This window comes from Syngnathus leptorhynchus, chromosome 16 (genome assembly GCF_054491065.1).
Source record: "Syngnathus leptorhynchus isolate UIUO chromosome 16, UIUO_Slep, whole genome shotgun sequence".
Lineage (NCBI taxonomy): Eukaryota > Metazoa > Chordata > Actinopteri > Syngnathiformes > Syngnathidae > Syngnathus > Syngnathus leptorhynchus.
Genome location: NC_141210.1, coordinates 3,535,145 through 3,563,060, shown reverse-complemented (window position 1 = coordinate 3,563,060; position 27,916 = coordinate 3,535,145). Strand labels below are relative to the sequence as shown.

Below are 27,916 nucleotides of genomic sequence, written 5' to 3'. Positions count from 1 at the left end.
TCCTGTTTCATTTACTTGCCGATTTTTTTGCTATCCATGACTGCGCTCCACCCTTGAGTGATGGCGTCACAAAAAAGCAAAACACACCAATGCTAGTAAGCTAATATTTTGAAATCATTACATCACGTAGTCCAGCGTTGGTTTATTGCATGTTTTATTGTCCAGGTACCTTTTTTCAAGTTTTTTTTTTTTTCTCTCTCTTGGGAGGTTATGAATGTGCTGAGTGGGGTGCTGGTTGATGACACTTCATGCCGCGCATATTTACAAACAAACAAACAAACAATGATAATAATATTAAAGGCACTCTGATGGTTGCTTTATACATTTGAATGACATTTGGGGGCTTGAAAATAAAACGGCTTATCTCATAAGACTACAACATGAAAAAAAATGAGTTCCATAAATGAAATAATTTCCTTCAAATATGACAAATACACTGTATTAGTTTTATACTGCATGTAAAGCACAAGATTTCAGAACATTCTGTCAATTGACTGTTTCTACCCAGCAGCGACACACATAATAGGACCTCAAGGACTTTTGTTCAACGTTAGCTGCAGCTTAACCTTCACGTCGAGAGGCGAGTGACGCCCCATTGTGGCCTTCAACATTTTCGGAGTGGTTTTTAGACTTTTGAGACATTTGTGCACTTCTCTTGAGAGCGACACAGTAGTTGTTTCTTCAAAATGCTTTCACAATATCCATTGTTGAATACAATCTTTTTTTTCTCCCCCATAATCAAAGCTGATATGTAAATGATCTTCCCTTTAAAATAATTGCTCCAAATATCATACGGATGCTATACGTTGTGTTGGCTTGTCATAGAGCGAGGGGTGGGGGGTTGTCGGTTGTTGCCATGGCAACACCTGCTTTCGTGTCTCATTCATTCAAGACTCCTTCCACTACTTTGTGTGCTTCCATAACACTAAAATCAAGTGAGACAATTCTGCATGTTTTTAGCATGTACATTCATTAGCCTAGCATCTCATGGAAACTAATGTCAAGTCAGCAAAATATGCGCTTCCCTGATAACACCTAGGCCGTTATATTACCTTCAAAACATTGAAGCAATACAGGCTTGTCATATGGAAAACTGCAATTCAGGTACTGCCATGGCAACCCCTCAACTCTTCCTTATAAGGTCTTCATGGTAATGGTGGACAAGCCGTTTTTAGCATGTACATTCTTTAGCGTAGCATCTGTTTACCGGTAAACGTCAACCAGGTGTCACACCTGATCAAAGGGGCCCAAATAGTAACAGCTCTTACTTAATCTGCTTTTTAATTTCATTTTAAAGGCGACAATCCTTCCAGGCACCAAAATGAGAGGCACTGATTTTGATGCTGGAATCAGACTTTTCACGAAAAAAAAAAAAAAAAAAATGCTGTGGTACGTAAAGATGAACAGAACCTCCAACAGGCCAATTTGAGATCGCATTTTTTTTTCTTAATAATAATAATCCAACATAATAACTTGAAAGCTTGCATAGATGTTCAAATGTACAATTAGGATTTGTTTGGACAGCACCCTCAGTGTTAGAGGCCATTTTACTAACACTTGGCTGAAATGAATACAGTGGCCTAATAATAATAATACAAAAATTAATTTTACATTGTCATGGTGGCCTATCAGTTTGGGGTGATAAGGTATCCCGATGGTGGCCTTGCTACAAGAAGACCCGTTAAAACACATAATTAAAACCGAGGCGCCCAAAGTACTGCCTGACTAAAATGTCACAAAATAATAAATTACTCTTAAGTGGCATTCAAAAATAACAAGTCATAAATATAACCCTTTTAAAAAGGATTGTGATCGTCTCCATCGAGGGGGTCTTGGATAGGATAGCACATTTTAAATAGTTAAATAGATATAAAATGTTATTTGTTACCACAAACTGTACACGCCTGGTATCAATACATATAAAAAAAGAATCACAAAGAGTGTGGTTACTTTAGAAAGATCGAGTGATCATAACACCTTAAAAAAAAAAAAAAATCTGCAGCGCTTTTCCTTTACAAAGCTACATCGTGCGCCTCCGTTAAGCACTTCCTTGTTTCGCTTTCCACTCACTTCCAGTTCACCTTCTCCCGACTCGCGCCTTAGTCGATCTTTTCAACTTTGCCAATAATCTTCTCCTCAAAGATAGGCAGCGTGGCGTCGTCCTCGCGCACCTCTTCGAACACCACCCCGCAGTCAAACTCGTCGCTCACTTTCTTGAAATAATACCTGCCAACAGCCAGGTTTTTCAATCAGTCACGTAATGTGGAAACGTTCGCCACACGACATTCTTGTTACAATGCTCTCCTTCCATTGTCACTCTTATGCAGCTGAGTAAAGTCTGACCTGTAGTTTCCTTTCTTGGTCAGCAGCTCTTTAAACTGGCCGAGCGTCACCAGCCGGCTCTTGACGGACGTCCTGTACGGTATGGGCTCCCCGCAGAAGTAGTACGCCACCGTCATGCTGTTGGAAACTTGCTTTTTTGTCGCTTTATACCTGCGGGTACACATGACATGTGCAATTTCATTTAAATTTCATTTCAATCACATTGAAATTAAATTTAAATCAAATTAAATTACATTTTAATTAAATTTAATTTAAAATTAAAAAAGTATTAAAAACACGGATGGGGGTGAGAAAGAAAACCTAAAAAGAAGATGAAGGATGCTTGTAACTGAGCATCAGCTCGTAATGGGAAACAGAAGAGCGGGCTTGTAATTAAATATTCAGGATGGAGGGTAAATTGGGATCGCGGACGGACGTACTCGGGCTCGGAGAGCTCGCAGTCCGACACGGCGGGCACCACGCTGAGCGGCGGGAACTGTGCAGGCCTGAGTGCGGTGCGACCCCGCTGGATCACCTCCATCACATACCTGGAGGAGCCAACAACCGCCATCTTTGTTAGACCTGCATGGGGGTTTTACTCAACGGGATTTTACTGGGTTTGAGTTACGTTCTTGCAGGAAGTGGGTGAACCCGTACAAAGCGGGCCAAGACTGTAAACCGATGCGTTCTGCTCACCTCTGCTTGGGCTGCAGCGTTCCAGACTTGATCATCTTCTCCTCCGCCAACCGCCGACGGACCTCCTCTAGTTGGATGAGGGGGCTCGGGGCCGGGTTGGGCGGCATTGTGGGATCCTGAATGAAAGGATGCGACGGCTGCACGTTGTCCCAAGGGCAGCTAGGAGGGCCCGGGACCTTCTTGGATCCTGTAGTGCTACTACAACAGAAGAGTTGAATTGAATTCTTGTGGATCTACTAAGCTAAAGTGAAATGTAGAGTAGCAAAACACAGAGGAACTTTGCAGGAATGTTCTGGACAAAAGTATGACCGACCCGTACGTGCTCCTCTTGTGTCGGATCATCTCTTTCTGTCCTTCCATGAGCCACAGCAGGATCTTCTGCTTTTTCTCCAGGTCTTCCACAGGGGCCGCTGCTTCCTCCTCGCGCTTGAACGCTCGTCTGCACTGCGCACCACTTTTGCTCCTGCACAACATCCTTAGTGAGGAACGGCCGAGAAGATGCATCGCTTAACAAACATACCCGTAGACTGCATGCTCCATGTTTGTGGATCCCACACTCCAAGGTGTCTCCGCCTGGTGCACGTGATGCTTACAGTGGTGACCCAACTCTCCCTTGAGAGCATGCCTGGACGGATGTTTAGTCTGAGCGCCCCAAGGGGGCGTAGTCCCCGCCGCCCCTTTAAAAGCGTCCGGCGAGCGGGACTTGGGAGATTGGCGGCCTGTTCGCGGTGATTGGCAGCCGGGAGTTTTCATGACCCGTTGGACGTGCTCGTCCAGGATACTCTCGGGGTTCTCCTCGTGGGTGTCTCTCAGGAAGGGGCCGTAGTAGTCGATGTATTTCTGCGGGTGAATGCCAGCGAGGAAGCCTTCATCGCCTTCCTCTTCCTTTGGTAGGGAAAAATGAGTATTGTCACCATAAGCCTCAATTGGTTTGCTCCGTTTTCACCACAAGATGGCAGCATTTCATCTCCAGCGTGCATGCTTATCGGCATCTTCTTTTCATTCTGATCCAAAGCAAACCAAACACTTGGCTCTGCGTTGTGAGGCCCATTTCACTGGCACTCGAGCGACATCAATCGTCCGCCACGCTGTTGCCGGCTTACAAGCGCAGGTGCGCCATCTGAAAGCCAGATCGCCGACAGAACTTGCCAACCGATTCATGTCGCACTGTTTTTTATTTTAGCCTCCTCTTAATAGCCGGCCTCATTAATTTCACTGAAGTCTCCTTTGAAGACTTTAAACGCACCTTGACTGGTGCCTCGGGTACGGCACGGGCAAGCTCCGATGAAATGTTGTCGCTTGAAAGAATGCACAGCAAACAAGGCTTCCCATTGTGTCAATGGCGTTCACGTGCTGAATTCGGACATACCAGTCGTAATTTCCTGAGTCGCTCCTCCGTCTCCCTCTCTCTCAGGACGCCTTCCAGGCGGAGGATCAGGTCGGCGGCGAAGCGCTCTGGCGCCACGTGAATGTCCTTTGGAATCCTATTGGTGCGCTGGAAAGGGGGGCATCACAAATCCTAGGAATTTGTAATCTTGTAGTGATTCACACAGCCTTTAAAATTCGTTCAAAGCATTATTCAATTATTTGTTTTCTTCAAAATCTTGTAAATCACCTGATGTATGTCATTTTAGTAAGTTACTTTGTATTTCTTCGCTTTCCTTGAAACGTCTTTCGACGGTTCTCACGAGTACCGCGACCAGCTGGTAGCGAATGCTAGCAGGCTAATGTGGCTACCTGACGCTAACTGATAATACAAACACAGAACACGTTCGATACTTACTTTTCATGATTAAGAACATAAAGCCAATATTTTCTCAAAATGTACAACTTAGTGATTCCCAATTGGGTTCATTTATGGTGACTTCATTAAGAGGACACGAGAGAGGATTAGCGCTGTAAAATGCAGTCAATTCACGCCGCCGCCCGATTGGTCGGCCTAATTAGAACTGGCGAGAGGCAGTCTCAGCTGCACGGGGGAGGCATCCGGCTGTCACGGGGGAGCCTTCTCGTCTGCTTGGGCGCAGCTTCCGAAAAGAAAGCAAGGCGCTACATTGAGACAGGCTTCTCTTCGCCACTATTCTTACACTCCCGCACAGCCCCCACAGCACACACACGTTAAATATGCACCATCTCCCGGGGTACACGTGAAGAGAGACAAATACGGTAGAGACAGACAGTTGAAAGAAACCGAGAGGGAAATGAGTTGGTGGTTGCGGAAAGGCGGGGCGGCGCGGGGGGGGGGGGGGGGGGGGGAGTAACCCGGGAATAACTCACGGGAATGAGAGGCAGCGGCACGCGCCCGTTTGCTCGAACACTCTCATGCATCTCCCGCCGATGAGGTTTGTGGTATCTGTAGGGTGGGATGCCATCTCTGGAATAAACAAAAAAACAACATTTTCGGAAGTGTAAACAACAATACTAAAAAAATATCAATCGTAAAAAAATACTTACACGCTGCTGTCAGTGAGGGAAAGCGTGTCGGCGTCGCTGGACATACTCTGTTGCTCACTGTCGTTGGCGCTGGTGGCCGGAGCTAACGCATGACCGGCATTGGCGTAGTAGCGGTCGGCGGGCTCCCGACCAGGTGGATGTCTGGAACAAATTAACAAGGGTGTACTTCAAGGTTCTTTCCGAGGTACCGTGTTAATTCCAAAGTGCAAGTAATTTAGAGGCGAATTCTGTGCGTGTCGATTAAAAAAAGGTGCATAGTTCTGTGCGAATTCTCCGATCAAGTCAGACTTGGTACCGCTCGACATAAGGCGGGATCTATATACCTTTTGAGATTGAATTAGCATCTCGATCTAGATAGTTTGAGTATTGATCAATGTCAAGGAGTTAATTTTTGGACTTAAATAATCAAGGGGTGTTCCGCAGGGTACGATACCAACACCACTCCAGTTTGTTCTTTTTACCAGTGGAATATGTCAAATGAAATTTCATTTGAGCTATTGCTACCCATCCAGCTGCGGTGATGTCTACATAGTACGGCAAATTTTAAAAAGCCATGTTTTGCGCGTCAAACATCTCCAGACATTCACTTGACATCACTCACATTCTGCATTTGACGTTGCCGAGAATACATCTGACAACGCTTCGCGCGCATGAATTATAGATGTTCGGCATCGTCTTTTTTATTCACATTCGAAGTCCCGAAAGCATTCGACTGGGCTCCCTTCGTGTTTAGAATGCACACGCTACCAGAAGAAAAAAAAAAAAAAAGAGGCTCAGTGAGAAAAACCTTTGCAGCCGGCTAATTCCTTTAGCCCTTAATAATGGAAATGTATGCAACAAGCAGAGTGCAGTGCTCGAAATAAGGGGACATGAGGGAATTCCGAGAGGGAAAAGGTGAGGTTCGTAGAAAGGCCTAAACGTCAATAGACAAAGGCGTGAGGAGTCTTTTCGTACAAAGCCAAGATAATTGATTCTTGAATTAGTGATCATACCTTTCTTTCTACCTGCCTCCATTATTTATACATCACATGCACACGCCTGAAAGCGCTGCAGCAGTGAGCCCATGTGCAGACCTATTTTTCCTTCTTGCCTGAGATTTCAAACATGATCAATATTGATGACCAGCACTCGCCTTTAGTTACAAGTCTGCGGATGGAATGTGTCTCAGTACGCTCGCTTTACTAGCTTTTAACTTTCCTGTGTGAGTCGTTGGCTGCAAACTCTCAATCTTTTAAGGCTTTGGTTGTGGTACCTTTTCAATATTGATGTTATTGAGAAGAAAGCAAACTAAAGCTGCCTGGCTGTATTTCGAGCTAAAATGGCAGCACGAGAAGCTCTGACTTTGAAAAAAGTGGAAAGCTTCCCTGCAGTCTCCTCGCCAGCCCACCATAAGTACTTGGAATTCTTCATGCACCGTCTGCTTCTTATCTCCCGCTACACACATTTCATCTCAAATTTCGGGCAGCTCCGAGGGTGAGGGGGGGTTGCTTTCCGATTCAGTAGTTGGCAGAGGAAAGCTTAGAGGGTGAGAATGAAGCTGTGAGGAGTTACCTGTACTCTTCCTGGAATCTACGATGCGACGGCGTGTCTGTGAGCAGCCTCTGAGTGAGCCTGGGCACGAGGTCGCAATCGGCGGGTTGTTCCGACTCCCGCTCACATCTCCACTCCTCGTGCTCGGTTAAGGTGGGCAAATATCCCGCCAGATTCTTTGTGTCGGACGAAAGTGGGCTTTGATCGGCGTAAGGCTTGGGACTCTCGCCCCCTACCCGAGCATGTTCCAAGTATATATCCGATTTAAGAAATAAAGGGTAGGTGTTTTCCTCCATCGTGGTCTGGATCTCCGTCTGAGCCTGGTCGAACATGGCCGGATCGATATGGAGCTTCATCACGGAGTCTTTGATGAAGGACTTAGTCGCCGTTTTGATCTGCCTGGAAACGATGCCCTTGTTGTCCAGGATGTATTTCTTATAAATGGCTTTGGCCAGTTTTAGCCGCTTCTCGTCGTTGCCCTCGCCGGCTTCCAGTTTGCGGAAACCGCTGCAGGCGAACCAAAAGTCCAGCAGGTCGGCGCACGCTTCCTGATTGAGAAACGTCCTGAACAGATGGATGCCGTCCTGGTCGTCCAGTAGCGAGTGAAGCGACTCGGCCCATCTCAGGAAAGGCGGCGTGGGGGAAGCGCTGCCTTCCGGCTCGTAGCCCAAGTCCTGGTCCGGCCGCCTGGGCGTGGCCACGGACGCCTCGCATTTGAGGCTTTTGTTGTGGCATTCGGTGAGCACCAGCTCGCCCTCTTCCCCGGGGACTGGAGGTCTGGGCGCATCCTCATTGAAGCTGCCGCCCGGGTCCACCAGGAAGCCCCCGTGGTTGCTCACGTTCATAGTCCCGGCATCCAAGTAGAACGTGGCCGTGGAGCCCCGACAACACGATTATGAGATCCGGAAGCCTACTTACGCCGCAGCAAAGCAACTCCTGCATAGGAGGGGAAATAGAATTCCATAAGAGCCACAACACTCGGCCATAAGCGTGCATTTCGTTTCGATTATTCTGCACACTCATCATTTTCATGAGGACTCAAGTGACCAATTCCAAGCCTAACACTCAAATTAATGCAGATTCAGCAAAAAAATGCAAAGGAACGCATCAGGAGCTGAATATTTCATAAAGCAGCTTCGTATAGGATGTCACGAGTTAATAATGTGTCATTTTTTTGAGCCAACAAGATTTTGGTCAGATAAGTATATCATGATGAAAGATTCACTTGAGATTTGGAGCATTAATTAAACTGTAATATTAGCTCACATTAGCTTTTTAAATTCATTCTTGCGTCACGCTACATTTGCTTTGCACTTGTCCTTTTTGCTCGCCGAAGCATAAGTGTCAAAATTTTAAGGGTCGTTCAAGGACAAGTGTGTGTGTCAAAGATGCCAAGGAGCGCATGTGTTTAGTTTTTAAGGTGTGGTTTTGATTTGCATCGATAAGAGTCTCTAAAATGTTTGTGATCTTAGCTGTTGACACGCTCCAGCTCGAGCTGTTTTGAATGCTACACAAGAAATATCGGATGCCATCGCAAACTGCTTCGGGGCACGCCCACGCCTTGTGTGCACACCAAACATGATTTTATCGAGCATATTAAAAAGCAGATGTGCAGAAGCAAGGCTTTATTAGGAATTGTAAACCGCTGACAAGTAAATGTGTTTGTCTGTCGTGCTGGACTTTAAAAAGGTTAGACAGTGGCACTTGTGCATTGTTATCCAGCAGACTATGATTATTTAATTTTTGTTTGGGTATAAAATAATCATAGTGAGTCTATAAAGGTAACATTACTGGCTTCTGACATTCCATAGGTGTTGTTTTTTTTGGGCTCGAATATGTTATAATATATAGGCACTGTTTATTTTCTTTCATTCAGTATTATAACCTAAATCTGTTCTGTTCCTGGGTTTGAATCTTGTAGAATCTGCAACGCATGTTCATGGACGGCGTCGCTATTGGTACCGGTTGCTGTTCCAGCTCGCGCATTGATATTCCGATTCGCTGACCTGCTCGCGCAGGTGCGTCCTTTGGGGGGAGGTCCTAGCAGGTCGGTAGAACAAAATGTCGTGCGCTTGATATTTTATTCTCCAACGTGTTTGTCGAGGGAGCCTCGTCACATTCATGTCAAAACTGAACATGAGAGCGACGGCCAAAGTGGGGGGAGGGGCGCGTGAAACTAACTCCGTGTACACACATATTACACACACATAATACACACATGCTTACACGCACACAGTGAGCCAGCAGGCCTCCGGGCGGCACACCGACAAGTGCACAACTTTGTGCCACTGTTCACCCGCTGCCATGCTCGCGCCGCCTCCGCGCGCACATAAAGTAGTCCGCGACCGCGCGTGAGGCGAGACCACCGGCGACACTTCCGCGGGCGTCGAGGGGTGTGGGGTGCGCGCACGCAGGACATTTCCGTGCAGGTTTCCGAGCGGATATATACAACGAGTAGCAAAGCGACGGTAGCGCACGCATTTGATCTCTTCTCACCCTCCCTCTCGCTCTCTCGCTCCCTCGCCCCTCTCCACTGACGACCGCAATCTCTCCTCCGCTGTCAGCGCGAGCTCCCAAACCAAAGTGACAAATACTTCACCTTCTCGGCCCCGCAGAACGCAGCGCGCATCTGGAGCGGAATCAGCAGTCGCATTGCACGGTGTCATACTTGAGGATGGCGAGAGTTTTTTAAGCGTAACAAAGAGGACAGTCGGCGGCTGTCAGCTTGGCTGTCTCGCTTCTCTTCTAATGTGTCTGCTGCAAGATGGTGCGCGGCGCCCCTAGCGGCCAATAAGCGCATTGCTTCTGCTGCTGCTGCCCACAAACTACATTGTACATGACAATTGACACAAATATTTGGATACAAGCCCCAGCTTTGTGTGTGTGTTTGTGTGTGTGTGTGTGTGTGTGTGTGTGTGTGTGTGTGTGTGTGTGTGTGTGTGTGTGTGTGTGTGTGTGTATAAGTGTGTGTTTATTCATTCAGAAGTGCATCATTAACCAAACCAATACAATAGCTGTTTTTTTTAGTTTCACGATCTCACAAAATGAGTTGAAACACAGTTAATTAACAGCATGTTTAATTTACCACAGTAAATTATCTGAAGATGATTACATAGGGAGGTCTTTATAGCATTTGCTCATCGGTAACTTCACAACCAAGGAAGGCACACTTAACTTTCCTTTTAATACGGCACAGTCATTTCCTGTGTTGTGCTGCACAAAGCCCATTCGGCATTTTAAATTATGTCATCATTGTGACTTTAAAGTACAAAGCGAGACGAAACGAGGCAAATATTGCCAAAGAGGCCTTCTCAGATCCGCTCTCGGAGCTGGCAACTCGTGAGGACTCTCACGCCGTTCTACTGCACCCGAGATAAATGCTGGAAGGGCATAACACATACGGCCAAATTGTTGGCGGATATAGATCAAAACGCTCGATAGCAACACAAAGTGCCAGAATTTCTTTTCTTTCCTTTAGTTAGTTGGCAACAGTTTGACAATGATCACAAAGATTTATTTTTTTTGGTGATAGACTCCACACATGGAAAATAATCGCTAAGAGTTAATATGACCGACATAGTTCAAGTCAGTAATTGCTAGAAGAAGAAACAGAAGAAGCTCGGCTAATTTAGCGTGAGCATATTTGGTAAGTCCGTTGCGGTTCGAGCCTCAGAATGACTTGCGGTTGTAAATTTTGAACAGGTTTAACATTTTTGGTTATCTGTCACAACCAGTAAGCATGACTTTTCTGACTTGAAGCCAAAGATTTAAAAAAATGAATAAAATATTTTACCTCATGGTTGAAGGCCTCCCCTCTGCATCCTCCAGCCGTACGTCCAAATACTGACGATCCCATAGCGAAATTACGACATATCTCAGGTTGACGTAAAATCCACCTCGGGAAAGTTCCAGTAAAGTTTGAACGTGGCTGGAGTTGATCTGTACCATCCATTTGTACCTGAAAGAGAAGAAACCCACAACTCGTATTATACGTCAACACATTTGACTAAAAGCGATGACAGCTGCAAAGCTGAGTGAAACTGATGTTTTTGTTTGTCCAGATGGACAATTGCAGATGCGTTAAGAATCTCTTTCAAATATTTAGCTAAAGCGTCACATTCTTAGCGCCGGACCATTTGAGGGTTTTGCTCCCATCGGGGTTTCTCATAGGCCTTTTGTTCCACGTGTCAGTGTGGATTTGGATGCTTGTGTTTAGGCCTCGTATGAAATAGGCTTATCTCCGCTATGGATGAACAAAAGCCCATTAAGATGTTTGGAGGAACGCTTGGAACACAAAGATGTCCGTCCTCTCAAGCACTACAAAAATATGCCTCTGGATATCTTGCTGATGTTCTTTGTCCTGGCTGAATGTTTCATGACTAGCAAGCCTCAAAGTGGATTAAACAGCGGGATCAAGCAAATCCCAGATATATTGAAGGGCCGATTCCCGCTAAAGAACAAAATCCACTCGGATAAATTGATGAAATAAGATCGGCGACACAAAAGCAAGATGTCCGATGTGAGGATCGTCGTTGGTTGCTCGGTTGGATGGAAGAGCACAATGAAATCAAGCCTCGTTGGTCTCCAGCCGCCTTTCGACGGGATGCACATTCGTCGGTCACATCAAATGATGTGCTTTGCTTTTGATGACGATCCAGATACGGCAGAACCGGCTTGGCGCCAACGCTAAAGACAGACAATGGACCGACCGCAAGCGGCGCCAAGGAACCAGACGTCCTACCTGCCGCTTTCGCTTCCTGTGGGCTTCCTGGTTCTCCGCCGCCGGACTACGAATCGGGCTGCCTCCTTCTTGGTCCGTAGCAAAGACCGCCACCGCCATCTTTAATCACCGGCGAGTCCATCTGTCGAGGATTCTTCCCTTTCCAGTCCTCTCTTTCTCTGTTCCAGCCCCTCTCTGTGTGGCTGGTGGCGGGGCGGGGAGGGGTGCTCTCATTTTCCATCCAGCATCAAAACGGTGTATTGACAGCCTGGCGGGGCCCGCCCAGCAGGGGGGCATCTTGAACACGCTGCATTGGCTCTTGTCCTGTGGAGTGACTGGGAGAGTCCACAGAAGAGTTTGGGCTCTCCAAGTCTGTAGTCCTTAAGGTTCTACACGGTTGTCCCTGAATGCATATTTGTCGTCGGTTGAGAAGACTTCTCATAATTAGTGAAATGAAAATGAGACAGATTGGGAGGGGGCATTTGAAGTGACGTGAGGGGTGATGCCCTTTTGTTGCTTTATTATCAGCTGCTTATCCTTCACTTGGATTTCACACCGGCACGTCCGGTTCTGGTCAGGGTCACATCAAGCCAAGCCCATTCACAATGACTCGTATTGTTTTCTGCCACTGAAATAGGTTTGACTTTCACTTTGTCTTTCACTCCGTCACGTCCAGACTGGACACGAGTCGCACTTGCGCCTAGCCGCCACTGGTTTGCAACTATCCGTTGCTCGTTTGGCAACTTCGGGATATCCCGTACAATATTGGTTTGCTTGTACTTTCAATCAGACTTTCTGTTGCGTTTCAATTTGTTGACCTTTTCCTGCCACCGTCACTTGTTTGCAGCTTTTGTTATCCATTTTTTTTGAAAGCTTTTTGTTGGCAAGCCAGTTAACTTAAAGTTGTCAACGTGCAAATCACAAACAAAACCCAAATTTCAGCTGCGAAGTCGTGCCACTGAAGTGAATGTCTCATATTTTAAAACCTTCAACTTTATTTTATTTATTCAGTTGTCCTTAAACTTTTTACACCCAAAAGAATAGGCACTGTAGTTTTAGTTTTGTGACCCTGTCAAGACTAATATTAATGTACAGCACCATAGGAGTCAATATCCAAAAATGAAACAAGACCAAGGTTTTTTTCTTGAAATAAAAATATTTAATGTATTGCAAGACAATTGTATGACAGTATAACATCATGCAGTTGAATTTTTTTTCCTTTAAATGAAAAATAAACTAAGTTTGTGTTTCAATTAAAATTTACTGTACATAACATTTGAACAAAAAATGTCAATTATGTTTATTATACACGTCATTCAAGCATAGTTGTTTATAAATGCTGTTGATTGACAAATATATGTATGTGAACGGGTATCATCGATTTTTAAATCTCGTGGTTCTTGCAAGAGTGCTTGCATTATAAACGCTAATTGTGAGCGAGTTGGCGCAGGCGCGGTGGCCAAGTGGTAAGGCGTCGGTCTCGTAAACCGAAGATCGCGGGTTCGAACCCCGTCCGTGCCTTTTACACAAAGTGCTATGTATTACAAGGAGCCAGTTTTAGAATTATCGCAAGAAGTTGTAAATCATTGGCATCTTACGCAATTGTGATTTCCTGGATGTAGCGTCTTTAAGACGCCAATGTCCAAGTGCTGGATTTACCTAAATTAAACACTTCAGATGTTTATATGTCTGTCATACAGTGAGAGAGATAAGTGGCTGTGTACTCGGTGACTTACCACTCATTGTTCAAACTGTAATTATGAAACTGCTTGGCGTCACTACTACAGTTTATATTGGTAAGAATAGGGCGCCATCTCGTGGCACTTTTGGGTAGTTCGCTTAAATCACAATACAAGACGTGCTCGCTTTACATTTCTTAATTACGAACGGAAGGCTCTGTTACCGCTTTACATAATTTTATCGTTTGTTTTCTAGTCACGACCTATAAAAAGTTGTTTCTTTATAGTTATATAATTGTTGCCGGTGATATTTTGATTTTATCACTAGCGCGAAATTAACTCATTTGCGCAGTAGCGTAAAAATGAATCATCACGCTGCAGCACAAGGCACGCTCAGTTAACGTCGACTTGATGTTTTCCATTCGTTTTATATTTACATCCCAAGTGTTTTTCATAGACTCGACTCCCACTCAAACTTTGTGGAAACTTGACGTAGTTTTCTTGTTTTTAATTTCCAAAAGAAAAAAACAAACAGGATGGCCAATGAACACGAAAGAAGTTCATTTTCCATTCACTATCCTTCATAAACATTAAAGTTAAGGCTTGATGCGTGATTCAGTAGAAAACACCACCCTGTGATGTAAGACTTTAAAAAAAAATGTAAATAGAAACTCCCGAGTTGCTCACTGTTCTCAAATAACCAAAAGACCATTTTTACGATTACCACTGTTGTAGGAATATGTTAATTGGTGGTCACATTTACTTCCATCGTTATAAATTTTGATTTAAATCAATAAATGGAACACATCGGATTGTGAGGGCCACACCACCAATTTGGCCACAGGGCGTATTTCCTGTTGTATGGTGACTTTTTCAGGCACTTGGCAGCGTCTCGGTCACACTTACACAAAATCTTCTCACATTCGTCCGTCAAATCATCTGCAAAGGATGACACATGAGGACCAATTATACAGAACAAGGCATCTTTTCACGTAAATTTCAATTGTCAGCTTTTTTCAGACACACCTTTAGATGAATACTTAAAAGGTGTGTTTGAAGGTAGGTGATCAATTATTGCTCAAGAAGAAACAATACCACAATCAGCTGTCTTGTCGTCACATGTCCAATCGTAGCGGTCTGTTTTGGTACTGCAGCCTTGACGCTCGGCGTTGCCATAGCAGCAGTCATGCTTGTGGCAGCACCTGTGGCCAAAACGAATATTTTCTTTATCGTATGTGAGGGTTCAGCCGAATTTAGGCTGTAGGCAGGGTCCCAAAGTGCTGGGTGGAATGACACGTTATTTTAAAGGGGGGGGGGCGTGGCCACAAGCGTGGTTAGTTTGAAGATTTGAGGTTAGAAAGCACGAAAAGATGGAGGCAATTAAGATCTGGCTGTGGAATTGGGAACTTGGAGATTCAAAGGTGCTAATTCACACCCTGGGCGCCACATAATGTATACGTGGGTCATAGATAGGGTGTCAACTGGGATTTTTTAGAACTATAATATGGTTTACCCGAGGCCATATTTACGGCAAGCGTTTAAACCAGCCTTGAAATTGTGTGGCAAAACAAAAAAAAACACTCACCAGTCGGCTCGGTCTCGCGGCCAGCCGTTGCCCCCGAGTCCGCAGTAGCACCCATACGAGACGTAAGCCAAAGGTGATCTCCCCGTACTGCAAGTGATGATTCCCGCTAGCTCCAGCAAACCTCTTTTAGGTCGCTGGGATGGGAGCGCCGACGCAGAGGCCGCTGAAGCCGACATGGCAGAGGAAGAGCTCAGGTTGACACTTTATGACACCATTTCCAAGTAGACTTTAAAGAACTGTTTGCAAATGACCGGTAGCACAAACATAATAGACATTTTTTGTCAACAAAGAGAACCCTGAGTTCACTTTACACATACTCAACTGCTCATATATGCTATATTTCTGTTAATACATAAAGATTTCAAAGTTTGATCGTTTCAGAGGTTATTGTTTTTTTTAGACACTCCCCTCAATAGGATTTCAGTCACGGCTGGGTTGTCATTTTGGTGTTTTTGAAAAGCCATTTCCAAAACCAAAAGCCAATCCACACACGCCAGGAAACTCACTCCATTTTCTCAAAGTAGAAAATAACCATGATAATTCATGTGTCCGATTAGCTCACTTGATCGACATTTTTCATGGAATTATTTTGAGACTTTGTTCAAAATCGTTTTAATCTGAAAGGAGTTAGCACACATTCAAAAAAAAAAAAAAGCATTCAGAGGAATTTCAGTTCTCCCAATTCAGGCTGACTAGTCTTAAGATTTAAAACCGGCTCTAGTTTTCCTCGACTTGAATTAAACTTACCTGCAAAGAGCAAAAGTGCATGGTGAAAGGCAGTCATGGCATGCGGTAGGCAGGCTGCTGAGCTACGCACTGCACACCTCCGCCCAGTGCGTGTGTGTGTGCGTGCGTGCGTGTGTGTGTGTGCAGCGTTGAGGGTTGATCTTTTTTTAGCTGTCTGAATAATCTCCTCAGCATCCTCATTGGCCAGCTAAGTCAATCCAGTCAAACTGGTCAAATTGGCATGACTGCTTATTATATTTTCTTTGTCTACTTTGATACCATAAATGAAACTACAATTATTGACTTAGTCGTAATTCATCGTTATTTATTTTTTTAAAGAATACATATTCATCTCTGTCACACAGGAACAGAACAACCCATCATCATTTGTAATGTTCTAATATCAGGACTCGTGATAATTCCTCATAGCGAGATAAGCAGCTTTCTTTTCTTTCCTTTCTTTCTCTGACGTTGTGGTATCAGATTATTTGTTTTTAAATTATCTTTTGTTTTAAGGGTACAAATAATAAATACATTTTGTCCTGTGTATATCTTTGCCACTTCTGAAGGTCTATCTGTTCTACAGTCAGTATTATCGCCATGTACAGTATGCGTACGACTAGAAATAATGTAACCACTTTAAGACGTGAAATCATAAACTCAGCTTTAAAATAGAAATAAACTGATTTATTATATTTAAGAGAAAAAAAATCATCGGAAAATATGGCCCATTTCAAAACTTTTGACGAGTACTCGTACTAGAACTCGTACTTCGCCTATTCGCCGTAGGGGTCAGTATTTTGCCAAAATTGAACGCACTTGTTGTTTATTCAGTAACGAAGAAGAACGAGCTAAAGGCGGCCCTTTAGTAGTGCTGCACATTTAGCCTATTTTGTAAACATTTCTTTCCCCCAGCGGAATCGAATCTTTGCTTTTTCCTTCTCGGATGTTGCTGGATTTGAGGATTGTTTTGCTGATATATTCATTCAAGTAAGTGTACACTGTTGCTAGGGATAAACAGTTTGGGATGTTTGCCGAACCCCCAAAAAAGGAAAGAAAATGAATGATGGAAGAAGTCGCTATTGTCTGCGTTGGAGAAAATAGTTCAACTTGGGGCATGTCTATGTTTTCTCGGCGTCCAGTCTAAATCTACGCCAGGTAGCAAGCACCAAGATGGTAGTTACGTCTGGGTTAGTAAACGCGTGCGTTTCCCAATCAAGATTCCTAATTGTAGTGCAACATTGTGCCATGAGAGCACAACTGCTAACCACAAATATACAGCGGTGGTGGGGGTACCACACGTGCGCCAATGTCATGCGTCCATCATCGGACACGTCCGCTTATGAGCCGCGGTGTGGCTTCCCCAACGCACCGAATGAAACAAATAGTGGCTCGGACCAAACGTTAGTCTGATGGCGTGGAGAACAACCCCGCTGACGGTTTGTTACTCCGAAATGTCTTCCCCGAACAAAATATAAGGTGATACCTTATCATGAGACAGACCTGTCCCGATCACTGTCTTTCCACCCTCACTAACTGACATGAATTTTACCCAAACATTAATCGGTTAATGGAAAAAATGTCGCCGATTCACGCGGTGCCGTGACTGTACTTTACTGAACTTTTGATTTGTGACCAACACGTCATGAATATTTCACAGTTCTGCATGACGCGCGTGACGTAATTTGAAATCCGGAAGTAATGAACACAGAACGAAAGGGAAAAATCTCATATGTGTCAATCACTAAGCCTTTGTGCTGAATCATAATGGAGGATCTATGCTAGCGCACTCTATCAATTTGTGTTATTTCCCAGAGACTGACATCCAACAACAAGAGCACCTAGTCATGTCTGGATTGGATCCGCTTGACAGAAAGAGTCGTTGGCAGCAGATTCAAAAAGGACTACAGTTTATCCAGTAAGTGTCAACAGCCAACGTTCCCATTTGGTGCTGAACGCTGTCTAAAGATGGAAATTTGTGGTAAAAATCAGTATAAATGTCATCATAACAATCTTTTGCTTGCAGATCACCACTACCCTATCCTGGAAGTCAAGATCATTATGAAGTAAGATATAAATCTATGTTATCAAACCTGAATATGTATTAAAATTCTCTGTCTTTCCAGGTGTTCATTAAAGATCTTGTTCAGAATCTTTTCGGTGAAGGCAACGATGTGTTTAAAGAAGGCGACTGGACGAAAGCCATCGAGATGTACACAGAAGCTTTGGATGTAGCCGCTTATGGCGAGTCGGAGGCAGTCACCGTGACAACGGGTTTATTGGAAAAGCTTTATGCAAATCGAGCCGCCGCGTGCCTAAACATGAATCCGGTAAGTTCGCTTTGTCCGTCTGGAAACTCCCCAGTAGGCGTTCGTGACTTAATTGGAAGCACTTCAGGGAAATGATTAAAATGGAAATCAATTTTTGCTTTATTTTACCTTTAAAATGGAGGTGACGGTGTAAAGGGGGAGGGGAGCATAGCGAGTCTTGGCCAACAGCCTCTCTTTGTACTAAGATTTCACACTTTCTCGTGATGAAATCGTCACTGAAAACACCTCATGTTCGGGAAGTGAGCCCTTTTTTTGAATCCGGCGTGTTAAATCCCGCGGAATGATGCCATTTGGAGACAACTTTGTTTTTTTTCCCCCCCCCCTCGAAAGAACAACGTGTTCCTCTTCATGAATTGCAAAGTGGTAGTAAAAGCACTCTCTTATCTGTGTGTTTATCGTCAGTCTACTTCTCTTTGACCACAATATCTCTTTTGCAGGGACTGTACGATCTCGCGCTGGAAGACTGTGAAAAGGCCCTGCAGCTGAACAAGGGCAACTATAAAGCGCTGTACAGAAAGGCCAAGTCACTAAAGGAGGTGGGAAGGCATCAAGAGGCCTACGACGCAGTGGCCAAGTGCTCGCTAGCTGTGCCTCAGGTAAGTTTCACGCTGAATAAATTGCAATAAATGAGCAATCTCAACAATACGGGTTCTAATCTTGGGATGTTTTTTTTTTTTTAATTTATTTTTTTTTTTTTTATAAACAATTTAGCCAAGCAAACGATTAAAAGCAAGAGGCACTGCTACGGCTCTTGGATCAAAATGTATTTTCTCTTGTCAGGATCCCAGTGTCACACTACTGACTCAGGACCTCGCCAAAATGTTAGGACTGAAAATTCGTAAAGCGTACGTCAGGACGAAGGTAAGTGTGGCCTGACCTCCCGAGTTGCCCTCACGGTTGTTTTCAATGCTCGAGTTTGAACTCAGCTGTTGAGCGCCGGTTCCACTTTTATTTTCTTTTTGTTTCACAGCCGGCTTTGAATGTATTGCGGGGATCGAATCATCAGGACGCCGCTTGTGACCAGGTAAGAAGTCTAAAGTGCACAATACATGTCAAAGTTTCATATGTTGAAGTTCTATGTATGGCTAGAGATTGACACTTTTATGTTTTTAGTTGATTGCCCTCCCCCACCCCCCCCCCAAAAAATGACCTGTAGCATTTTGTTTTGGGCAATATTCCAACATGAGTTAGCTTCAGTGGCTATTGTCGATTTATATACCGTCCACATTGGACTGTCTGTCTTCCCAACAAATGCAACCTTTCATGGATTTTTATCTCCACTTGTTCAGGCGTCCCACAACTCTTCAGTTGAAGAAATAGAAATAGAAATTGGTAAGTGTTCAAATGACCACAACATTTGACAGAAAAAAAAAAAAGTGATTCTTTTTCCTCATTTTTTATTATTATTTTTTTTTTATAGAAGTACCAGAGTTGTTACCAGTCAGCAGCTGCGTTGCGGTGGCCGCACCGGTCCAAACTCCGCTGCTAAACGGCAACACAACAGTAGATGAGCACCGGCTCCCCGGCGGCATCCCATCGAAGACTGTGTCAGAGCCTCCGGGCTTTGAGTCGTTATCCCTTCCCGTGTCTTCGGCCTCGTCCGCGCCCCTCGCCGTCAACATCTTCATGAACGGCTCTCAGAAAAATCCACCTCATACGCTACTGGAGACCAGCCAAGACTTAGAGCAGGACATCATTGGTAACGACCTTGACGACCTGCTCGACCAGGCGGGCCCGGAGATGTCTATGGTTAGTGCGCCGAAAGGACTCCGCCCACTCGGAGTTTGGTCGGTGACTCATTTGTCTCTGTCCCCTCAGGGCATGCCCACGATCAAGCGCCCTCTTCCTTTGCCAGCCACCATGCCCTCGGCCAACTCCATATCGAATCCTCCTTTCCTTATGCGGCCTCATATGAACCCTTTCCTCGCCAGCGCCCAGCAATGCACTGTCAATCTACCGCCGCTTTACCACCAGTCAGGTTCAAGCACCTATTTTGGGATGGACACTTTTGGGACCTTGCCGCAGCCCCTTAACACACTGGATAGCCTTTCCTTATCGGAGCTTAAAACAGGTATGATTTAAAGATGAATTGGTTCAAGAAAAAGTTATTTCCACCCCTTTATCCAAAAATAGGACGTCATTTCATACAGTTTTTTTCATTTTCAGATTATTCTTCAAATACCTTCATGCCACAGGTAATTGTTATCGGCCGCTCGTATGACGCCGCAACAGTTCCGACGTTTTCACTTTCAACGTTATGTCGCACACAGCTGAGCAACAGCGAAGCTCCGACGGGAATGGCCGTGGGCATGCCCGAGGTGAAGGGCGCTTCAGTCGGCCTCGCCAAGAACCCGTTAGCCGAAACGCACGAGTTCAAACAGGCGTGTTCCCTCTGCTACATCAGAACAGGTGAGGAGCGCGTTCTCGTGGTATGCTGAGAGGAATCACGATAGCCATCTGATGTGGAATGTGCTTCCCCCCCCCCCCTTCACAGGAAGCGGCGTGTTGGATTACACGCTCCATACCGACGAGCACAAATGTAAAAAGGACGTTCTACTGGGCAGACTCAAACATTCCCTTGATAAAAAATGGAAGCTCATTCGACCCCGACCGACCAAAACGCAATATGTCGGACCTTATTACATTTGCAAAGGTACAATTGCTTCTTTGATTTGATTTGTTTCAGCAAGTAAATAATCACGTTAGGTTTTCACATGACTTGTTGAAATGAGTTGAAGCAATTTTGCTTCCAACAGTATTTTTGACACTTTTGTCCCCCCCCCTCTCCTTCCAGAGGTGGCTGCCGGAACCGATTGTGTCTATCCGGGTCACTGCACGTTTGCGTACTGTCAGGAGGAAATTGATGTTTGGACGCTGGAGCGGATAGGTCTTATATCACGGGAAAATCTCTTCGACCCTTTCGGGCCCAGCTCCAGCATGATGCTGACGGTGGTCAAGATTTTACAAGAACACCCGGAAATATTTGTCTTTTTGTGCGGAGTGAGTAGACGCCGTCACCTTCAATGCGGCGCAGTTTGAAAAGAAACCCAACGCAAAGTTTTGTCTTCAGGTGTGTTTTGATCACAAACCTCGAATCATCAGCAAAACCAGCAAAGATAACCCGGCGCTTTGCTCCCACCCAGTAACCAAGCACGACTTTGAAAAACACAAGTAAAGTACTCGGCGGGCGCTCTTCATCCACAGCAAAAACGAATCTGCGTCATTGACTCGCTCCGTTTTCCCGCCAGGTGCCTGGTGCACATCTTGAAGGACAGCACAGTGCGATATTCCAAAATCCGAATGCTGAATCCCCACGGCCAGCTAGACTTGTGTCGGCACGAAGTGCGTTACGGCTGCGTGAGGGAGGACGAATGCTTCTACGCTCACAGCCTCATCGAGCTCAAGGTTTGGATGCTGCAGCACCAACGACGTAAGATTCTTCTTCTATTCATATTATAAAAAAAAAAAAAAAAAGTACAAGTAATTAGGTGTGATAAAAGCTGTATGCATCACACAGGCATCAGTCATGAAAGTATTGTTGAAGAGGCCACCGCGTATTGGAACGCCAATATTGCACGGCAGGGCGGACGGGTAACACTTAACGTTCTCACGTTGATTCGACTTCTGTCGTTCAAAGAAAGACTTTGAATGTTTCCTTTCTGCCATCAGTTTTCAGGACAAAAAAGGTTCGGGCCTCCAAATTTGAAGATGATGTTTGTTTGTAGCCAGTGTTGGAGAAACGGGCAACTAAGCGAAGCAGACAAGAATAAAAAATATTGCTCAGCCAAGGCGAGGCACACGTAAGTTGAGGTGTGGGGGGGAGGTGGCAGGACCATTGCCTGGTGCTCAGTAACTTTTTTTTTTTTTTTTTAAATACAGGTGGGCTAAAGACAAACGTGTGGTGCTTATAAGCTCCAATGAAAGAAAAAAATGGACCACGGTTCGAGCCCTTCCCACCAAAAAGCCAATCCCGGCTCAGTTTGAGGTACACATTAAACAATAATGAGATCTTAATATATATGGATAAAAAAAATAATTTTATCTGCTTTTTTTCTCAGATTTGCATGCATGTGGCATCCGGCAAGAAGTGTCAATATGTGGGCAATTGCACGTTCGCTCACGGCACGGAGGAGCGAGATCTTTGGACCTTCATGAAGGAAAACAACAGTGAGTCCCCCCCCCCCTCCTTTCCTGCAGAATTGTAACGGGCTGACCCGACGCCTCAATAGCGAAAGTGTCTCGCGCTCACCCAGTCGCAGATGCCGATCAGCTTTACGACAAGTGGCTTCAGTCTCAGAAGGCCGACTGGGCAGAGGAGACGGCCAACATCTCCGTGAGGGAGAACGGCAAGCCCATCCAAATGCCCACAGATTATATGGAAGAAGTGGTGAGTCTGGGAAATTGTAAATGACGAGGACGACTAAGCGAGGCACCTGCGCGCTCTCTTTGCAGGCCGGCAACCACTGCTGGTTGTGCGGTAAGAACTGCAACAGCGAGAAGCAGTGGCAGCAGCACATCACCTCGGAAAAACATAAAGAGCGAGTCTTCACCTCAGAGGACGACCACAACTGCTGGCAGTACCGATTTCCCACCGGGACTTTCAAAGTCTGCGAGAGGTAAGCTGCGCTAGGGGACGATCCGACTTTTGGGGACGCCCCGACACGTTTCGGCGAACTGACGGCGCGGCGGTGTGTCGGGACAGGTTCAACATCGGGACGTGCACAGAGGACGAGGCGTGCAAGCTAGCCCACGGCGAGCAGGAGCTGCGGGAGTGGATGGAGCGACGGGAAGTGCTTTTGATGAAATTAGCCAAAGCTAGAAAAGACCACCTTATAGCACCCAATGATAATGATTTTGGCAAATATAGTTTTCTTCTTAAGGACATCAAGTAAATGGCATGAAGATTACGTGAAGACAAGCAGTATACTCTCAACTCGAGGCCATCTCTAAGGCGTCCGGGGAAGTCAGCCAGGATGGATCGCGGTATTATTTTCAAGCGTCGCCGGACCGCTTTGAAGACTATCGCCAATCGAACAAATGAAAGCGTTAATCGAGTTTTGCTACGCACCGCTCGTGTGAAGAGGGTGATGATAGTAGCACGCCGTAAAGCCTTTCTTTTTGACACTTTAACACACAGGTTTGACAGTTGATTTTAATTCATTGGCATTCAAAGGTCACAGTTATCTTTGAAGCTTTCCATCAAATAAAGCTCCTTTTGTTTTTTTAAAGTACATTTTACGTTTGTGTTCATTCATTTGATAATCAAGGTGCCTGCGAAGTCTTCTTTATTTTCAGCCGTCAGAGGTGGCACGTCCGCTTGCGACCAGCACGCGCTGCAGGTCCTCCACCTCCAGCTTCCACATCTGTCTGTGCACCACGGCGTGCTCAGAAAGGTCCGCCAGCTTCACGGCGTGCACCAGCGGCTCAGGGGAGACGGCTTGGATGACGCCCATCACCATCACATATTTACCTTGAGCAAAGGGTGTAAGAGGTAACTTATTATTCTTAGGTAGAACCATATCCTGCTTGTTTTGCATGTCACGGGATCGAATCAGGTACTTACATAGTTTTTTAATGAGTTGATCATCAAAATCAGGTCATGGGAATAATTACCTGACGATAAACACGGTTTCCCTCTGGGAATGCTTCCGACGCCCTGGACTGTAAACGTGCCAGTTTCATCCATGAGGAGCACGGTGTTGAGCGCCAGCTGCACCTCCAGCACGGTACCCTGCATCCATACCAACGAGACCTGCAAGGAGCGATCCATGCCCAGCCTGACGACCCAGCCAGCCCCAGGCTCGCCGGAGATCCCCCGCACCTCCGTCGCCGTCCTCAGCTGCCCGGAAAGGACCTTCACTGGCGGGGCGCGTTTTCTCTCACCAGCGGCATTGTCAAGTTTGTCCATTACGTCAAATTACATGTCGTTTGTAAACATGAACTGAGCGTTTCATTTCCCCGCGTGAGCAACGACTTCCGTAATATACGTCATTACCTCTGAGCCCCCAAATTAAAAGCACGATAAGCGTCGACAATAGCAAAAGAAGTAGATTGATTTCTTTGGAGGATTAAATTTTGATAATTTTAAACAATAATCTCACTGTAAAGTGTGGATTTGTAAAAAAGTAAAGCTTTTCAAAACCGTTTAATCTGAAAATTGAGCCGATAACGGAAGTGACGACACCATACCGGCCCCTTTTGGCATATAACCCCCCCCCCCCTCCCATTTTAAAACGGTGAACCCTGGACCTCAGATTACTTTTGTGTCTTTTGGGGGGGATTTTAGCAAGTGTAGCAAATTTGAACAGGTTCTCCATTTCCCAGATTTGCACCATTTGTACCTACTTTGGCACAACAGCGTTCATAACCTCGTAATCCAATCGGGGCACCCTTTATGTAATTTTGCATATTTTTGTCTTGAATGTACTTGTTAAATTAAACTATTAGTTTTAAAGACCGCACTTTGTAAGTATTAACCTATTCATCCTGAAAAATGGCTGGATTTGCAATCTGCAAAAAAATCAACACATTTCGTCTTAATTTCATTAAATAACTTTTATTTCTTTAAGAATAACAGAAGAAAAGTGTTAGCAATTTCTGTACAATTGTTTCGTTGTTTTTATCCCCTTGGATTTGTTGAAGCCCATCAGTGATCAACAAGAGGGAGGGATGAGAAATGTTAACGCTACCACTTGTAGCGTATATTCAAACTTAAAAAAAAAAAAAAAAAAAAAAAAGACAATTTTAGTCCGTGGGCATCAGTCAAGTTCCTTCAGATAAGATGCCAGCAAGTTTCCTCAGCCTCTCTTCTTTCCCCAACTCCTCCACTTCCTCCTCTTCTGTCCCAGTCCATCATTGTCAAAAACAAAACTTTAAGAGGCACATTAGAAATACTGCCATTTCCCCAGGACTGTGTCTTTAATTGCATCCACGAATTGTGTGGGTACCCAGTAGACCCAATACTGAGAGGCTTCTGTCGGACCCAGCTGGAACGCCTGCGTGACACATGAGAAATATTAATAGAAAGTCTTCACCTCCCCCCCCAGCAAATGGCAAGTTGATGTTCAAATTAAACGTAAAACAAAGAGAATTCCCGTTTTAAAAGAAACCACATAACGCTAAAGCTCGTTTAGCTTAATGCTAACGAACATGACATTCACGTAAGCTCAAAACGTGTCGTTAAAGTACCAGAGGCAAAATATGTTCACTTTTGCCCGCATCATATGAGTATGTATCCCTCCCTTCTTCATTGACACAACTTTAAATACGTCTCATCTGCAGCTCATAAAACGTTAAATATGAAGCAGCACTTACCATCATGTGATAGTCCTCGTGTTCTTCAATAGGCTCAGAAACCACATTTTTGATGGAGCCCATCGGGACTTTCTCTGTCCTCTCTGAACACAAAAAACAAAAACATTTAACAAAAAAAAAAAACCAAAGTGTCACCATTAGCTTTTTGTGTGCTTCACCTTTCGTCCCGATCCACAGCTGATCCTGCTCCAGTTTGAATGTGAGTCTTACTTTTCCTCCGGACTTATTGTACATTCCGGATAAAGGCACCGTTGGTAATCGCTCCTGCCGATGGGGAGGGCCAAGATTTTCAAAAACTTCACCATGACAGGGAAAAACAAAACAGAACAGCATGCACACTCACTTTTGTTCCTTTAATAGCCGGCATCACATCCTCAGGTTTACCTTTATCAAGAACTTTCCTGTGTTGCTGAAATAAGAGCAAATCATCAAATATTTGTTCACACATATTTCAAATGTCCAAATGTATACTTTTGGTTCTTGAACCATTTATTTAAACTAACGTGAGCGCTCTCGCTGTCCATGTCGAACCTTTTGCCTGCATAACGGCTCCTTCTTGTTCTCCTCGGCTTTGACCTCCTGCTGCATGACCTCTTTGGGCGTGCTGACGGCCAGCACGTCGTTGATGGTGGAGCCCACCACCATGATCTTGGCGCCGCTCGTTACCTTCATCTCCCGTAGCGTCTTGTCCTCTGGCACCAGGCCTTTGTACATCACCTTCTGCATAGCCGGCGGAAGACCTGATGAATAGGAAAAAAAAAATCGTGTTGTGCTCGTTGAATGATAGTAGAAAAAGAGCAGGAAGAAATGGTCACCCGTGAGCGAATGGATTTTCTCCTTTAGTTTAGTGCCGGTACTATCTAGCCCGATCTTCAAGTCGTATTTGATCTTATTCCAGATGATCTTCAAGTCCACAGTCTCGCCCTCGTCCTCGGTGACGTCGTCTCCGTTGCTGATGCCTGAAGAGCCCTGAGTAGCGGCGGCGGAACTTCCCGCGTCCGACATCGGTTCTGAATCGCCTTTCTCCGTAGTGTCCACCAGAGGTGCGTCTTCCTCTTCTTCCTTTGGCTTTGCATCCGTTTGCATTGTAACTTGACTTCCTGCCATTAAGGAGGAAAATGTCATTCCATTTTCAATGGTGCTTGTTATTGGTGAATAGACTTTAGGTCAGTGGCGAGCATGTCGTTAAAGTCTCCAAAATTTTGGAGTCTTGCATTTGTAATATAGGAGGGGCACAAGATTCAAACCCTGAATACCAGAACAGTGCTTAATGGTTTCCAAACTGGAGTTTCAGAACCAGTTCATTCAAGCTACTTTAGTCAGTAAATAGATGAAACGTCACATACAATGTATTTAAATGAACAAAATTTCAATGATGTGGCGTAAAGAAATATTGTTCTTATTGCTGTGAGTGTATCTTGCTTTTAATCGTGGCTTCACATTTGATTTTAACAAGTGGCTACCAAAAAAAAAAACACGCTTTTGGATTCCAAGCGCTGTATGACACAGCATCTTGCACTTTTCCACGAGTCTTCATTTATGTTAAACGGATAACTTATTGACTATGACCACTTCGAGACTGTCATTTGAGTCCACTTACGTTGGGCCCTCTATTATGCAAAGTGAAACTACAGCGTGTGCGGCTCATTTTGCACTAGTTAGCAGTGACTGACGTTTAGCTAGCTACTGACCTGCTGAAGAAACATGTCAAGATAAACTCGGACGAGGAGACGTGAATACCGAAAGACACAACCTTAACAGCTCTGGGCCCTAACGCGTCTATTAGCGGCGTGCGTTAATTCATCGGCAGGAACAAAAATGCCTGTATCGTTACGAAGTAAATATTGCTATATTCTGCTCAATACCTACCATCCTGGGTCGCCATGATGATTGTGTACAACCAGTGGAAACGTTCAGCGAGCCCAAGAGTGTATAGAGAGCAAGAGAGTTCCCATATACGTTTACAGATGAGCTACCGTTTGTTTTGTTGGGATCTCAACAGGAAATATTTTCATGGTGCGTCATAATTAAATAACATGGGATATAATATATACAAATATATACAAATATTCACTGCAATGTTTCACAGTGTAGTTTCATTGCAAGTTCATTTTCTCGCGTGTGCCCAAAGGAATATTTTTTAATGAAATTGATTTGGAAGATATTTATTAGGTCCTGCTTTGGATTTTTTTTTAATTAGGGTGGAATTAAAATTGATTTTCTTTGCAGTGTCTCAAGTGTGCTCGAAACTTGCCTTTCGCGAATGTTGCCAAGACGGAAAAGAACGTTGGGAAATATCTCGCTTCGTCGATCTTCTTGGTTGTTGTGGCCGAGAAGCCTGACTCCAAGAGGTGGCACTTTCCTGAATTCCTATTGGTTCAAGTTTTCTTCTTCGTGTACATTTTAAACCATAGAAGTTACAATCACGTTTGTCACCAACTATTGGTCGAAATATGTACTAAGATTCCGTATAATTATTTTCTGCATTGTCCAAAAACAACAGTTTTTCGATCCCAAATGTGGATCCTCTGTGAAAAACAAGTTTGGAAAAATGTGTAGC

At 44.8% G+C, this 27,916-nt stretch overlaps 5 protein-coding genes and 1 non-coding gene across 8 annotated transcripts; 2 read left to right on the top strand and 4 right to left on the bottom strand.

Moving 5' to 3' along the window:
• Nucleotides 1-506: 506 nt before the first annotated feature.
• axin1 (axin 1) lies at nt 507-9,747 on the bottom strand. The gene is made up of 11 exons (XM_085933796.1): nt 9,602-9,747; nt 7,024-7,938; nt 5,473-5,613; nt 5,296-5,392; nt 4,388-4,513; nt 3,539-3,903; nt 3,332-3,481; nt 3,019-3,216; nt 2,763-2,870; nt 2,344-2,493; nt 507-2,226 (listed from the first exon to the last, which is right to left on the bottom strand). The coding sequence occupies exons 2-11, from the start codon at nt 7,845-7,847 to the stop codon at nt 2,100-2,102; spliced, it is 2,286 nt and encodes a 761-aa protein (XP_085789922.1). The 5' UTR covers nt 7,848-7,938; nt 9,602-9,747; the 3' UTR covers nt 507-2,099.
• A 3,147-nt stretch (nt 9,748-12,894) lies between these two features.
• Nucleotides 12,895-15,948, bottom strand: pla2g10 (phospholipase A2 group X). The gene is made up of 4 exons (XM_085933837.1): nt 15,734-15,948; nt 14,987-15,149; nt 14,497-14,603; nt 12,895-14,340 (listed from the first exon to the last, which is right to left on the bottom strand). Exons 1-4 carry the CDS (start codon nt 15,768-15,770, stop codon nt 14,192-14,194), a joined length of 456 nt encoding a protein of 151 aa, XP_085789963.1. The 5' UTR covers nt 15,771-15,948; the 3' UTR covers nt 12,895-14,191.
• trnat-cgu (transfer RNA threonine (anticodon CGU)) lies at nt 13,172-13,243 on the top strand. Its single transcript has one exon. It is a non-coding gene; the product is annotated as a tRNA-Thr (tRNA).
• Nucleotides 15,949-16,532: 584 nt separating the features above from the next.
• On the top strand, nt 16,533-24,785 carry zc3h7a (zinc finger CCCH-type containing 7A). Of its 2 annotated transcripts, none has more exons than XM_085933832.1 (23): nt 16,533-16,702; nt 17,528-17,630; nt 17,739-17,778; nt 17,839-18,042; nt 18,480-18,638; nt 18,823-18,903; nt 19,013-19,066; nt 19,332-19,374; nt 19,463-19,791; nt 19,861-20,113; nt 20,209-20,237; nt 20,313-20,451; nt 20,537-20,695; nt 20,837-21,042; nt 21,113-21,213; nt 21,291-21,472; nt 21,560-21,633; nt 21,712-21,842; nt 21,922-22,027; nt 22,101-22,209; nt 22,296-22,429; nt 22,495-22,658; nt 22,745-24,785. In XM_085933832.1, the coding sequence occupies exons 2-23, from the start codon at nt 17,560-17,562 to the stop codon at nt 22,932-22,934; spliced, it is 2,958 nt and encodes a 985-aa protein (XP_085789958.1). In that variant the 5' UTR covers nt 16,533-16,702; nt 17,528-17,559; the 3' UTR covers nt 22,935-24,785. The 2 variants fall into 2 exon arrangements, with proteins under 2 accessions (XP_085789958.1, XP_085789957.1); XM_085933831.1 differs by having other exon boundaries at nt 22,272-22,429.
• Nucleotides 23,165-23,965, bottom strand: rmi2 (RecQ mediated genome instability 2). The gene is made up of 2 exons (XM_085933836.1): nt 23,656-23,965; nt 23,165-23,512 (listed from the first exon to the last, which is right to left on the bottom strand). The coding sequence occupies exons 1-2, from the start codon at nt 23,948-23,950 to the stop codon at nt 23,334-23,336; spliced, it is 474 nt and encodes a 157-aa protein (XP_085789962.1). The 5' UTR covers nt 23,951-23,965; the 3' UTR covers nt 23,165-23,333.
• Nucleotides 24,579-27,745, bottom strand: ubfd1 (ubiquitin family domain containing 1). 2 transcript variants are annotated; one of them, XM_085933835.1, is made up of 7 exons: nt 27,607-27,745; nt 26,172-26,452; nt 25,888-26,096; nt 25,700-25,765; nt 25,515-25,620; nt 25,357-25,439; nt 24,579-25,037 (listed from the first exon to the last, which is right to left on the bottom strand). In XM_085933835.1, exons 2-7 carry the CDS (start codon nt 26,440-26,442, stop codon nt 24,927-24,929), a joined length of 846 nt encoding a protein of 281 aa, XP_085789961.1. In that variant the 5' UTR covers nt 26,443-26,452; nt 27,607-27,745; the 3' UTR covers nt 24,579-24,926. The 2 variants fall into 2 exon arrangements, with proteins under 2 accessions (XP_085789961.1, XP_085789960.1); XM_085933834.1 differs by lacking the exon at nt 27,607-27,745 and adding an exon at nt 27,226-27,365 and having other exon boundaries at nt 26,172-26,456.
• Between the last annotated feature and the right edge of the window lie 171 nt (nt 27,746-27,916).